At 49.5% G+C, this 14,551-nt stretch overlaps 2 protein-coding genes across 4 annotated transcripts in view; one reads left to right on the forward strand and one right to left on the reverse strand.

Moving 5' to 3' along the window:
- Positions 1 to 1,533: 1,533 nt before the first annotated feature.
- Positions 1,534 to 12,872, reverse strand: SIX4 (SIX homeobox 4). The gene is made up of 3 exons (XM_068192139.1): positions 11,797 to 12,872; positions 9,757 to 10,445; positions 1,534 to 7,345 (listed from the first exon to the last, which is right to left on the reverse strand). Exons 1-3 carry the CDS (start codon positions 12,621 to 12,623, stop codon positions 6,549 to 6,551), a joined length of 2,313 nt encoding a protein of 770 aa, XP_068048240.1. The 5' UTR covers positions 12,624 to 12,872; the 3' UTR covers positions 1,534 to 6,548.
- Positions 12,873 to 13,801: 929 nt separating this feature from the next.
- Positions 13,802 to 14,551, forward strand: part of MNAT1 (MNAT1 component of CDK activating kinase) — a 117,113-nt gene continuing 116,363 nt past the window's right edge. For all 3 annotated transcript variants that reach the window (XM_068192140.1, XM_068192142.1, XM_068192141.1), the window contains exon 1: positions 13,802 to 13,955. In XM_068192140.1, the coding sequence (XP_068048241.1) occupies positions 13,867 to 13,955 (89 nt within the window). In that variant the 5' untranslated portion in view covers positions 13,802 to 13,866. The remainder of the gene's footprint in view (positions 13,956 to 14,551) is intronic.

The raw sequence follows: 14,551 nt of genomic DNA on the forward strand, positions 1-14,551 counted from the left end.
GCCTCGAGCAGAGGGGAGATGCTCCCCGGGCTGGAATGGGACTGCCTGTGCTCAGCCTCGAGCAGAGGGGAGATGCTCCCCGGGCTGGGAGGGGACTCCCTGTGCTCAGCCTCGAGGAGAGAGGGGAGATGCTCCCCGGGCTGGAATGGGACTGCCTGTGCTCATCCTCGAGCAGAGGGGAGATGCTCCTCGGGCTGGAATGGGACTGCCTGTGCTCAGCCTCGAGCAGAGGGGAGATGCTCCCCGAGCTGGAATGGGACTCCCTGCGCTCAGCCTCGAGCAGAGGGGAGATGCTCCCCGAGCTGGAATGGGACTGCCTGTGCTCAGCCTCGAGCAGAGGGGAGATGCTCCCCGGGCTGGAATGGGACTCCCTGTGCTCATCCTCGAGCAGAGGGGAGATGCTCCCCGGGCTGGGAGGGGACTCCCTGTGCTCACCCTCGAGCAGAGGGGAGATGCTCCCCGGGCTGGAATGGGACTGCCTGTGCTCAGCCTCGAGCAGATGGGAGATGCTCCTCGGGTTGGGAGGGGACTCCCTGTGCTCATCCTCGAGCAGAGGGGAGATGCTCCCCGGGTTGGGAAGGGACTCCCTGCGCTTTGCCAGCGGAGCTGCGAGGAGAGAGCTGCGGCTGCGATCAATGGGAAAGGTGGAGGAATAGCGAAAAACACCAAGGTAATGTCTTAGCCAGGAAGAAAAGAACGAATGTCATGTTTTAGCTGTGTCTATTAAAAACAAACAAACAAACAAACAAACAAACAGAATCTCCCCGACCTCACCTTGCTTCCTCTGGCCCAAACACAGTTTAAAGGGATGGAAGGGTGTTTTCCTGCTGTGTGTGCAGGCTGTTAATTATCTCTAATGTACATATAGCTTCAGTGAGGGAAACTCTTTCACCTGCACAGATTAGTCTATTTGGATTTACTGTCATTCATTTTGGCATCAAAATTGTAAGCAGGCATTCCTGGTACTTGGAACACAGATCTGAAGTAATATGGTAATGTGTTTAAATCCTTTAATATCAGGGGAACATAACATTTCAAGCTGTTCTCAAAAAGCTGCCAAAACCAAGTCTGACACTATGTGAAACATTTTAAAGAAAAATTTCAACAAACAGGAATTTAGCAAATAGGAGTACACCTACACAAAAAAGCCCCTGACATAGAAGGCCTGCCAATGTCACAGGAACCACAAGTAAATACTGACTAGCAGGTAGAAGTAGATTTTAATAATATTTAACTAATTATGGTATAAATTCAGTTTGAGACACAAATAGGTTCAATATGACGGTTAAGATTTATGGGTTTTAATTTAGTATTTTGTATTCTGTAGTATTCTGACAAAACCTCCTCAAGTCAACAGAAAGTCTCATTCTTGCTTAAATAGGGTGCAGGTCAAATCCCTGGCAAGCACAGGCGTTCCTAGTTGCCATCACCTTTCATGATGAGCCATTAGAAGCCAAGTTTCTACTTCAGATTGCTTTTCCAACTCAAAATTCAAAGCCCTCACATGACATCCAAACAAATATTTACACAAGATGTGTATAAATATAAAGTTTATTCAGTATAGTGTTTAGAAAAATAAGTTCACATCATCTCAGAATACAAATAAAACACTTAATTGTCCAGGCACAAACCCCTATTACAGTACAACAAACATACATACTTTAGATCTCTTTGGTTGGGTAATTAAGCACAGATATGTTTGATGATACACTCTGGGGCAGCATCACCTAACAGTGCAGTAAAGTCTTTTTGATTATTCCCTCCTCTAACACGTACATTCTGCTTAAATTTAATATTTGTTGTAAGGCACAATAAAACCCATATTGGAGAAATAACTGGTTAGTTCTGGACAAACAGTACATGCAGCAAAAGAACAAATATCCTCTGAATGTGAATCCTGAAAGCCAGAAGATTCACCCCCTCCTTGAGTTCAGAAATTTAAGAAGCAAGTTTTAAATTATATGAAACATACAGCTAAGGTATAAAATATCCTTCAAGATAATAACTGCTAGGTGATACAGGAAGACTTCAGGCATCCTCGCTTTTAAAAATACCATTATTTTTGTTTTCAGAATTATAAAATCACTATTCTTTTTGATGATTTGACATTCTTCTCGACCACAAGCACTGGTCAGTTCATGTTCCCAGAGCCCTGCACACACATCTCACATGATACTGGAGGGGTGCACCCTCTTGTTCATCTGCCCTTGTTAAAGAAAGTGCAGACACTGGAAATCTATGGACATGAAAAGCTCCTGTGCACATAGGGCCAAATTCCACCCTGATTTATTTAACTGAAAATTATTACTGAGGTGATTTTGCATGATTTGAAGTTAGAACCTGTCCATTACTGTCATTAATCTTAGACTGAGAGCAGTAATGACAGTTCCAGCCTCACCTCTGGGTGAAGCCACTTTCTGAATGAGTCTTCCTGAATCCACAGGTAGGGGAAAGCAGGAAATGGGAAGAGGTATATGCTTTGACAGACTGTGACTGTTTGGTTCCACCCAAGTGTCAGCCTTGTGCTCTGGTTTGTGCTGCCACTGTGTACTGGGCCAAATCCGTCTCTGACCTAACACCAGTGAAATGAACGGACCATATTCCCAGCTGGCAAAAAAAGGACATTAAAGTCAATGGAAACGTGCTAGTTCAGCCCAGCTGAGGACCTGGCCAATAGATGTCTGTGATTTACATTGCTGAAATGTCCTTGCAGGTAAGACCACAGGGATAATGCTGCAAATAGTCCACACATAGCATTCAATTCATCGTGTTTCTGGTTTTCTGCAAAACTCTGGGTGAAACAGAGGCAGCTTTAATCAAAAGTAGTAAAGAAGAGAGGGGTTTTTAACATCGTGCTTTGTAGGAATTTCCTTAGGTATATTTTTCAAAGCTGAGTCTGGGACTAGTAAAGCAGTAGAATTTGGCAATGTTTTCTGTAAGATTTCCAGTGGACTTAGAAGTTACAAACATACGTGAAGTTGAAATGATCCTTTCTTTACTCTCATCCATAACAGGGAGGGAGGGAAGAGAAGGAATGTGTATGCCAGGTAGACATACCTTCCATTTAAACAACAGAATGTGATAATAAGGGCTGTCTGTGGGGCCTGGACACTCACTGCCTTCCCATGTGTGGGAGACCAGCATCCAAATCCCCTAACCACCACGTTAAAATCCTTGATTTGGGAGTCAGTGGAGCAATGCCTTATTTACAGCAGCCAAAGATCTGGCCCTGGACACTTTTTGGGGCTTTGAGTACTGTCTATTGAAAGCAGTGAGCCAGCCTGCCTGAGGGCCACAAAATAAAAACTTACCCTTGTAAGGAATAAAACTACTTATTTCAATTTCTATTTCAAACACACTGTACCGTGCAATGAGTCTTTATATTGTGCATATGTACCTGCAGAAAACATGAGGTTATAACTACATTATCTGGAGGGAATGACACTTATTTTCAATGTGAGAAAGAAAGAAAGAAAGAGTAAAAGATAATAGGAAGTTACTCGATATCTGGAAGACTAGAATAGATTAATCTCACTTTGTCCCAAAACACTGCTTTTATGTACATCCTCCACTCCCACTGCAGAGTGGGAAGTCTCCTATTAGAAGTACCAGACACTCCAAGAAACGTGCCACTGTAACAGCATACACAGTTTTTCACATCAACTGTGCTGCAAAGCCATGGAATTCAGAGCCTCAGTAACACAACGAACGCAAAGAAGGGAAAATTTAAAATAAAGTAACAGGTACTGTTGTAACACCACAGTCTCTTCAGTTATGAGAGATGATCACACCAACAACTGCTCTGAAATATTCCCTAGCTTGCCTCCAAATATAGACTGAGCTTCACAGACCAAATGTTAATCCACCATCAACTTCTTCAGAGCCAAGTACACATTCTCCATTAAAATGACAGCGATACGGGGTATTTCTAATTTTCCAAATGGCTGAATGATTTCATGCAAAGCATATACAGCTACTGTCATCACCATCTTAGTTACATGGGTGAAGAAGAGGTGGGAAACAGATTGCTCATGCTGGGGCCCAGCAAACAGATAAACAAGCAGAATGGTTAGGAGAACTCTGGACTATCCGATTCCCTGCTCACGCGGAGCTCCCGGGAACGTCAGGGAAAGTTGTGCCAGGGGAACATACAGCTCCATGTCCTGCTTGTGATAATCTCTGCTTTAAAGCACTTGCCTCAAACACCCTGTTTGCCTGGGAGCACATGGGGACAGCCAACTCTGATGGGCTGCTCCTGCCTGCAGAGCGTCAGCGACTCTGTACAGCTGCAAGTGCTCCCCTTGCACACTCGTTCTTCCCTTTTCCTGCCCTTTTCCCTGCAGCCCTGGCTCACAGCATGGACTCCAGTGCACACCAACAGAGCTCAGCCTCGAGGTTCCACAGAAAACCTTGCAAAAAATGCAATATAGTGCAAAACTACAACGAGAATGCCGATGCCGTGCTCATGGTGCACAGAAAAACCTTCATTCCCCAAAAGCTTTCCATGGAACTAGTTAAAACCAAGACAAACACACTGGGATATGCTACCTTAATTATCTTTCCTTTCCTTTTTTTTTTTTTTTTGTCCTTTACAAGTGATCTTGTTCTGCCCTCAGCCTGATTCAGAGCTCACAGAAGCTTATGAAAACATTTCCCATTGCCTTCCAAAGGCTTCAGACCAGGCCCCAGATGAGGATGAACACATGCTTTAGTTACTGTATATATTCACATTAGGATAAAATATAACAAAACCAAACCCACCAGGATTAACAGCATGTCACTTTTGTACATCTGAATTCTTACTATTATTTTAAAGCTTTAAGGATGTGCTTTTCCATGCTACAAAAACTCCTCTGGAGGAAAGGTTAAGATCTGTTCCACCTGCCCAGAGCCCACCTGCTTCTGCTGTGCCCAGGGAGAAAGGTGTGGACACCCATCCCCGGCCAGGCACGGACCACGGCCGCTGCAGTTCCCACCACAGCCCCAGGCTGCTTCTCCTGGGAGGACAGATATAAATACACACTCAACTGCACTCCTGGATGGGGGCCTTGCTCCAGCAGCAGCTGAAGCTGTCCCAAAGGGGCTGTTTGGCCAATGTGTAAACATGGGGTTCCCTTCCTTGGCCTGCCCATCCAACCTTTTCATCCCACGGAGCCAAGAGCTTCCCCTCGGCACAACCCTGTGGTTGGACCCCTCCTGTCCTGCTGACGTGGGGCAGAAGGACCCATCCTTGGCTCCCTGCACTGCCAGGAAATGTCACCCACAAGGTCCAGAAGACTCTTAAACCTCCACTTACTCATGCAAGCAGGGGCACCCAAGTCAGCGGGTCTGCTTGCAGAAGTAAGGCATCAGGATTTGGCCCTGAGGACGGATATTTGCAAATCAGTGTTTGTATTCCTCCGGCCACTGTGCTTTAGTAACAAAGATAAGGCCACTAGGAAGAAAGGCACGTGGAATTCTGTAAAAAATACACAAAAGGGTTCAACTAAATCGCAAATTACTAACAAAACAAACAAAAAAAAAAAACCTGAACACAAAGACAGAGGGGGTAGAAACAGTGACCTCCTGGGTTTGTGAGACTGGGAATTAATTTTCTAGTTTCAGTGTGATTAACATTTTACTTTTACAGTCTATTGCTCGAAAAAAACTACAAAAAAGTAAAACCTTGTCAGAAATAACTACGCTTACTTCCTGCTCAAACAATAAAATAAATTAAACAGCCAGAAAACGTTTTCCTTTTCAATGCATTATGTCTAAAGTGAAAGGGAACATAAACCATAAATAAAATCCATTGTACTAATTAAAAAAAAATCTCCTTTATAAGAACTGAAACAATATTTACATTCATACTGGATAGAAAGCTTCTGAATTGCATAATTAGAGTTTCAAACGATGATTTTTCTGGTGCACTGACAAAATGCTAGCTGTAGCATTTAGAAACCTGTACATGAGTGACGTGAGACTTTTGGTTTAAATGCAAGTCTGTTGGAAAAAAAGCAAACATACCAGTAACAATATTATGATTTCGTTTTGTTTCTTAACCTCAAACAACATAAAAGTAGCCAGAGAGGTATTGTCTAGAGTTCCTTAGAAATCTCTCAATGCCCATGGACTGGAAGTAAACAGAAAACACACGTCTGCATTATTGTTTCTACCATTTTGGAGTGAGATTTTTGTTTTCCATCTGAAGCTAGGAGTGTATACTTACTGTTAAGAGTATGTCGTACTATGGAGAGTCTAGTTAAATTTTCAAGGTAGTATCTGGTAGCCAAACCTGTACCCATTCCTCAGTACTTGCCCTGTCCATTTCCTTTCTCCTTTAATCTGCTTAAAAGAGAATACTGCATGCAAACCAAGTGTGGCAACCTAATTCCATTGCCGGAGATTCCTCTTTACATTGATTCAGACCACTGAAAAGTTCTTCTGGTTTCTTTAAATGAGGAAAAAAACCCACCAAACAAAAAAACCCACTAACACCCCATTAGGTGTTTGTTAGGGCCTCAACAGGAGACTTATCTATTAAAACAGAAAGCAAGAAAAGAAAGAAGTTACAAGTCTTGCATAACTTCATCTATCTGAACTGTCTGCAGTTTGGCAAGTTCTTTTTTGTCCGTTTCCAGTTCTTCACATACTGTGTCAACCATGTTACTCATAACATACTTAGACTTGGAATCCAGCATCATTAAATTGCCAGTTGACTTACTCTCAGAATTAGGTAAGAAATTCTCTTTGACGTCGGGTACGGCTTGCAGAACCAGCCTGTTCTCTCTGCCAAAATCCTGCTGCACTTGTGCAGGGGGGTGGCTGACACGGTCTCCACTTGTCGAAACTATTTCTCCAAGCACGGGCTGTGCTGTGGAAATGGACAACAGATCCTGACTGGTGATGAGGGGACAGTTCTGAAGGGTTGCATAGTTAGTGTTGCTGATAGATATCACCGTAGAGGTACTGGTCACGGGTGAAGACATGGACTGGCTCTCCGAGATGCCAGAGCTCAGTTCTGCAGCATTTAAAAGAGTTGGTGGTGTGAGGGAAAAATTATGTGAGGGCGTTACATTCACTAATGAGGAGGCCAGGGACTGGAGTCCTGCACTGGATATATTTTCAGAAGACATGTTGACGTTCAGTTGTGTGTTCTGACTGACTGGCATCAACTGAGAAAACACCAGGCTTCTTTCCAGTCCTTCTTGCTTGACAGACCCTACTGCCTGGCCCGAATTGGGCACTGTATAAACCACTGCACTCGGAGTGAGAGGGCTGAAGAAAACCTTTCCTTGCTGCACTGTTGAAGATTCAGTCGTAAAAGTTCCTCCATCAGATGTGCTGGGGTTTGCTGAAACATTACCTAGGGAAAGGGAAGCAAAAGAAAAGAAAATAGAGATTACAGCTGGCAGAGAGTTACGCAGTCCTGATCTTTTTTTACCTTTGCAGTATACACATACACTAATATTTCATGTAACACTGAAAAGCAATTTTTGTAGCAGGTGAGAGAAAACTTGGTATAAAGAAATTAATGTTGTTAATAGAAGTTGCTTCTAGAAAGTTAAAAAAAAGAAGTTTCTGATATATTAGATTAGGTATCTTTCAGACTCTCATTAAGGAGCAAACAGTCCCCAGCCATGTGACTAAAATGAATGTGCTTTGGCCTTCACTAGTTGCCACCACTCAATTTCCATCTAAGAATAGAAGCATGAAAAGCTATTAAAGATAGTTCAGTGACAGACTACAGCTTGTGTGTGGGAACTGGAGACACGTCACATGAAATCCACTGCTGCTGAGGAGAACCTGCCCGAGCCAACCTGCACAGAAAACATGAAAAACCGGTAATTTCTATTGGTCTAACTAGGTAATCCTCAAGCACTCAGCTGTAGCCCCTTTCACCTTGCTTTATCGTGTTTTTTCTAAAATCCTAATCCTACCACATCCACCACACTGTGAAAAGTCACCCAGCACCGCCTGCCCTTGCTGAAAGCCGTGGCACTGCTCGTGTGGTGTTGTAGTGAGCCAAAGCAAGGAAAGGTGGCCAGAGATGGCCTGAAGTTGTTTTCACTGGACTTGCCATGTCAGTTGTCATTATGGTAATTCCTAAAATAAGAAATACTTGCTCTTGGGACTGAGTCCCACTTGGAACACCTCTCTTTCTCAAAAGCAGTTTAATTATAAGAGACTACAGTTGGACACAGCTGAATATTTTAGAACAGCACCAAAGATAATTTTTTGGTTTAATTCACTATTAATTTCGGTTAATCAATTATGAGTTTTTGGAAGATGTTATGCATACAAGTAAACTAGAATAATAAAGCCAGGTAACTTGAAGTTACTTGTCAGTATTATTTACTGGCTTACTTGAAATAGCCTGCAGCATGCTTCACTTGGAATAGGCAGCCAGCTATCCATCCAAAACAACCAGAACTTTTCTCTGCACCAAAGATACGGTGGATCACTCTCCAGTAGGCAATCAGTATTTTTAACAGTGGGAAAAATGGTCAGAGAAGAACTTATTATCAATCTTAGGACTTTCAAATACAATAGCCCTACAATACTTAAAAGGACAGAACTTAATTTCTCACTTTTGCTAGCTGTTCGTTTATGCCTTGGAGCATGTGGATTAAGTGGCTTTAGTAATTACAGGTGGCATTCAGACTAAATATCTTCTCTCTTTAATCTTGCTTAAACTACGTGCCAATAACTTCCAGTGCCTGCGAGTGCCACATTTTAGGACCTTATAATTGTGCACCCATTTGAAATGTGGTCGCACAGTTTCAGTGTTTCTCCCTGTGCTTCAGCAAGAACAATTCACACCCTATACACATTAAATTCAAAGAAGCACATGAGCACAATTTGACTTTCATTATTGTATTCACAACTCCTGAAACCAGAAAGAATCATTCCAGTTTAATCATTTTCATAATCAAAGAAAGTGGCCAATGAGTACCAAAGATGTTCAACTGTGCTTTTTAACTGATCTGCTTCAAAAAAGGGATCCAGAACTAGGTTTGTGCTCCTTGGGCTTCTTCCTGGCCAGCTGCAAGATTCAGACTATGGTATGTTAAGACCAACTCTAAAGCAAACTTGGGGAGGAGCCTGCACACTTGGCACATGAACCTGTGATGACATATTTCCCTTGGACTGAGGGCAGTTTTATCCAAAGAGCCTCACATTTTATATCTACAAGCTAGTGCTTACTTCTTTTATTTCCCTCAGGTTTAATCTTTCTTAATTATGGAACAGAAAATGTACAAGCAACTGCTTGGTCTTGTTGTGTCTACAGTAATTCAAAGTGTATTTTTATGAAATGCCTTCGTTAAGAAAACAAAAAAACAAAACCACCACCACAAGAACAACAACGGTAACAATTTCCAGCTGCCATATTTTTCATTTTTATGAACCTTCTCATTAAAAGAATTCCGTGGCAAATGGGGAATATTTTGAATTACTGAAACATGTAACATTTACAGATATATGTGAAGACTCCTATCACAGACTTCTGTGAACAGCATGAGATGAAAGGGGTGTAAATTACCAGACCTCCTTCCATGCTCTTAAGAGAGGAGCTCAGCTTCATCTAACAGTCTGCCCACGAGCATAACCCACTATAAAGGGAGGCAAACAGCATGACTTGGTGTTCTGTGTGTGGCCATGCCTCAGATACTATGTTGATACCTTGGAAGAAAAGGAGCACAGCTTCTAAAATGCAAAGTGTGCCTGATTCCAACTTTTTCTCACACCTCTTACTGCAAGAGGCAAAGCTTTTACCTTGTGAAGCTGCCACAGAAACTGGAGGCAGCTGCAGAGAAGAGAAACCAATGCTTCCGTTCAGCAGCTGGCCATTTGTTCCTGAATTGGGGATCTGGACAATGCCATACTGGTTTATTTGGACAGGAGCAGTAAAAGTAACCACGGAGCCTCCATCCTGGGAAGCAGCAGTTTCTACGCCTTCCCTTTTCACCTCTGAGCTCGGTATCAATCCTGGGAAAGTGACTGGGATGTTGCTAGGGCTGAAGGCTGCTGTGGCATTGGGGACCGAAGCCTGCAGGAGTTTGAAGTCTTTAACATCTTCTGAGGACGATGATGACAGTATGTCAGTGATGGACACCCCGTTGCTCACAACACTCGTCGCAGTTTTGGGCGAATTTAAGGTAACAGTCTGCGAAGTGCCCACGCTGAGTCCATTGAGTATGACACTGTTGGGTCCCTGAAGAAACGAGCTACCATTGAGGAAGACAGGAGAGGTACTGGCAGGCATGAGGTTCCCATTCAACAAGACACCAGACGAGCTCAAGGCTATTTTAGTGTTTCCAAGCTGCTGCATGTAGACAGGCTCCATGTGCCCGGGAAGGCTGAGGCTGGTAACGCCGTCGGATGAGCTGGAGAGTGGATGGGGAGATAAATCCTCCCGCCCCTTACTGGATTCATCTTCTGTGCTAGGGTTGCCATCTGACTCGCTGCGGGAAAAGATGGAGAGATGACATTGCATTACCACGGCATACCAGGATCTCTGCACCAAGGGGGACTTCTTGCTTTAACACAAGTATGTGAGAGTTTCCACGAACAATTTTTTTCTGTTTTGCCTTTACAAGGCACTTTAAACAAATATTCAAGCCAAGGGAGGAGATTTCTTAGAATAGAACACATCAAACCAAACACTCGCCAAAGGAGAAACTTTACAGACTGGGTTATGGAGTTGTAAATAAATTCCTCCACCCCGGCGACCGAAGGGGGCTGCCTGGGCCCCCCTCCGCCGGCCCGGGGTGCCCACACGTGTGAGACCGGCCGCGGCCATTTGGCAAAGCGCTGGGAGGTGAGGCAAGGCCGGGAAGCGCCGCCGGACCCTCCGGGCTCAGCCTGTCGTCCCCGGCCCGGGAGAAGGGGGAGATCCCGGCCCGCGCTGCCCCCGGTGCCGGCGGAGGCACCTCCGGCCGTGCCGGGCGGCCGGGGGGAGGGACGGAGAGATGGGGGGCGGCCTTTGTGCCTCCGCCCGGGGCTGCGCCGGGTTTTTTCGCTGACTGGTCCGCCCTCGGCTGCATTTTTCGGTCGCTCTCCCCTCCCTCCCCCCTCGCCCTTTGATGTGTCCCGCGGAGAGGGGCCGCGGCGGCACAATCGCGCCCTTGGTTGAGAAATGCCTTGGGGCCCCCTCCGCCGGCCGCTTTCCCTCCTTCTCTCCCCGCTCCCTTCCTCCCCCCTCCTCCCCGCGCTTTCTCCCCCCTTCCCGTCCCTTCCCGGAGGAAGGCGGGGGGCGGGAGCGGGGAGGTCACCTCCACCTGCCCGCGCCCCCGCCGCGGGGCGGGGGGAGCCGAGCCCGAGCCGCGGGCGGAGCGGGGCCGGGGCCGCTCTCCCGCCCCGCGGCGCGGCCGGGAGCCCCGGGAACCGGCCCCGCTCCCCCGCTGAAACCCGAGCCCGGCCCGCTCCCGAGTCAGGTTTCAAAACAGAGGGAGCGCCGGGACCCCGCGCGTCCTCCGGCCGTCAATGATTAACTCTGTCAGGCGCGACAATTGAATAAAAACAAGGAGCGGGGGGAACCAACACCCCCGTCCCGTCCCTTCCCGGGAGTCCGCCCCGCGGCTCCCCCGTGCCGGGAGCTCCCCCGGGAGCGCGGGGCGGCGGGTCCGGGAAGTTTCCCCGCGCCGCCTCGCACGCCCGGGCCGGGTGGGTGTGTTGGGAACGAGGGAGCGGGGAGGAGGAAGGAGGGGAGGACGAGGCGCACCGAAGGTAAGCGCCATGTTTGCAAGGGAAGAAAGAGCCGGGAGAGGGAAAGGCAGGCGGGAGAGGGGGCGGGGAGGAAAAGTTTTCCCTCACCTTTTGGACTGGGTCTCGGAAGGGTTGCGGTCCCGCTGCCTGCGGTTCTTGAACCAGTTGCTGACCTGGGTGAGGGACAGCCCGGTGATCTTGGCCAGGTTGCGCTTCTCGGCGGGCGAGGGGTATCGGTTCTGCTTGTAGAGCTCCTTCAGCGCGTTGCGGGACTTCTCCTTGAAGCAGTAGACCGTCTCCTCGCCGTCCCAGATGGTCCTGGGCAGGGGGTATTTCCTCCGCAACCTGTACTTGTCCACCGCCCCCAAGGGTCTGCCCCGGGCTCGCTCCGCCTCGGTGTAGCGAGCTTTGTACCAGAGCTCCTGCAGCAGCGGGTGGTTGGAGGAGTCGAAGTTGTGGCTCTCCAGGATGCTGTAGAGCTCGGCGTAGATGCCCTGGTGAAAAGCCACCAGCGCCCGGGCTTTCATCAGGCTCTCGTTGCCACGTAGCAGATCGCTCGGGGGCAAAGACCACAGGAACCTGGCCAGGCGGTCCAGGTTCCCACCTTGCTGCAGCGCCTCGCACACGCAGGCGACGTGGTCCGGGGAGAAAGCCAGGGGGGTCTGCGAGGAGGAGGAGGAGGAAGAGGAAGATGAGGGAGAGGAGGCAGCGTGGTGATTCCTGGCCAGGAGTTCCGTATGGAGCAGTACCTGTTCCGCGGCTCCTTCCTCGCCGGCGGCAGCGGAGCCTGCATGCTCCATGGGGAACTGGGCAGCGGCGGGAGGGGGCGGCGGCGCGGGCCCGTCGGGGGCTTCGGAGAGCATTTCCATTACATTTTCCTCCTTGATCTCTACCGCGATCACGATGTCGTCCGTGGCGGGGGAGGCAGAAGACATGTTTCGGTTTGTTTTCCTTTTTTTTTTTTTTTTTTTTCCTTCTTTTTTTTTTTTCTTGTGGGATTTCTTTTTTTCCTTCCTCCCTCCCCCCCCCCCCACGTTCCCTTCTCCTCCTCTCCCCCCTTCCTATCTCTCTTCTCCTCCTCCTGCTCTAGCCGATCAGGTTTCCCCCGGCCCCGCAGTGACCATCCGGGATCGCTGCTGTATCCCGGCCGCGCTCCGCCGCTCCCCCCGCCGCGACTCCCGCACCCGCCGCAAGACTATGTGGCCCCGCCCACCGCTGCCCCAGTCGCGCCCGCCCATTGGCCGCGCCGCGCCGGGTGGGCGGGGCTACGCCGCCTCCATGGCAACCGTCAATCAAGCGGCCGCGCTCCTCTCTCCACTCCCCCCCCCCCCCCCGCTCCCATCTCCACCTGGAGCCCCCGGGGAGCGGCGGCTCCGTCACCTGCGGCTTTCCCTGGAAGGGAAAGGGTTAAAACGCCCCCGGTGCTGTCTGCTGTCGTTACTGGGGGCGAGGGGGTTTTGCTGTGTCCGCTTCTGGGCCCCTCACTTCAAGAAAGTCGTTGAAGTGCTGGAGCGAGTCCAGTGAAGGGTAGCGGAGCAGGGAAAGGGTCTGGAGCACAAGTCCTATGGGGAGCGCTTGAGGGAGCTGGGGGTGTTTCTCCTGGAGAAAAGGAGACTCAAGGGTGATTTTATCGCTGTCTGCAGCTCCCTGAAAGGAGGCTGTAGCCAGGTGGGGGTCGGGCTCTGCTCCCGGGCTGCCGGCGACGGGACCGGAGGACAGTCTTAAGCTGCGCCAGTGGAGGTTTAGGCTGGACGCTCGGAGGAATTTCTCCTCAGAAAGGGCGATTAAACATCGGAATGGGCTGTCCAGGGAGGCGGTGGAGTTACCATCCCCGGAGGCGTTTAAGGATAGACTGGACGTGGCACTTAGTGCCATGGTCTGGTTGACACGCTGGTCTTTCCCGAAGCAATTGATTGTGTGGTTCCTGCTGGTTAGTCGTGGGCAAGTGTCCCCCGTCTCGCCCTGTTACAGCGGGAGCTCTGGGGCCCGGAGAGCCGCCCAGCCCCGCCGCCGGGCGGGCGCTGCCGCCCGGGCTCCTTCCCGCTCGGGCGGGCGGTGTCGGGGCCCGGGGCGCGTGCGGAACGCGCGGGGCGGCGCTGGGCGGCGGCGGGGCCGTTTGGCGGCGGCACCGGAAGGCGGAAGGCGCGGCGGGAGGAGGGAGGGGAGCGGGAGGCGGCCATGGACGACTTGGGCTGCCCGCGGTGCAAGACCACCAAGTACCGCAACCCCTCCCTGAAGCTGATGGTGAACGTCTGCGGGCACACGCTGTGAGTGGCCTCGGGCCCCGGGGGGAGCGGGCGCGGTCCGGAGCCCCGGCTGCTCTGCGGTGCGGCCGGGCCTGGGGGAAGGGGTCGCTCCCCCGGCCGGTCCGGGGGTGGGGGCGGCACCGGCTCCGCCAGACCCGAGCGGCGTTTGCGAGGCGGCTCCGGGCCGCTCGTGCCGCCGTTTCCCCCCCCCCGCAGGGTCCGTGGCAGCCCGAGCCGGCTCCGGTGCGGCTTTGACTGCCCTCGGTGCCTTCTCTGCAGTGAAATTCCCGGGGACGAGCCCGCGGACACGGCGTGACTTCGGGACACGCTCCTGTCCCGCAGGGCTGCCACGCTTCGGCGTGCGAAGCGGGGAACGCAGGGAAAAAGACATTTCCCCTAGAGCTAAACATTTCTTGTTTAAAGCTGTGCTCGAGTAGTAAAGAAAAAAGGTGTTTTGTTGGATTATTTTTATGTGTTAATTCTTCTGAATGAAGAGTGTTTTGCTGAAGGTTTGGTGCTGGTTTAAATGTTGGAAAATCCTCTTACGAACCTGTGCTGATGGTAATATTAACTCATTCGTGGTTTTTCTTTTTTTTTCCCCCGAGAACATCCATTAC

The sequence above is a fragment of the Anomalospiza imberbis genome, chromosome 6 (assembly GCF_031753505.1).
Source record: "Anomalospiza imberbis isolate Cuckoo-Finch-1a 21T00152 chromosome 6, ASM3175350v1, whole genome shotgun sequence".
NCBI lineage: Eukaryota > Metazoa > Chordata > Aves > Passeriformes > Viduidae > Anomalospiza > Anomalospiza imberbis.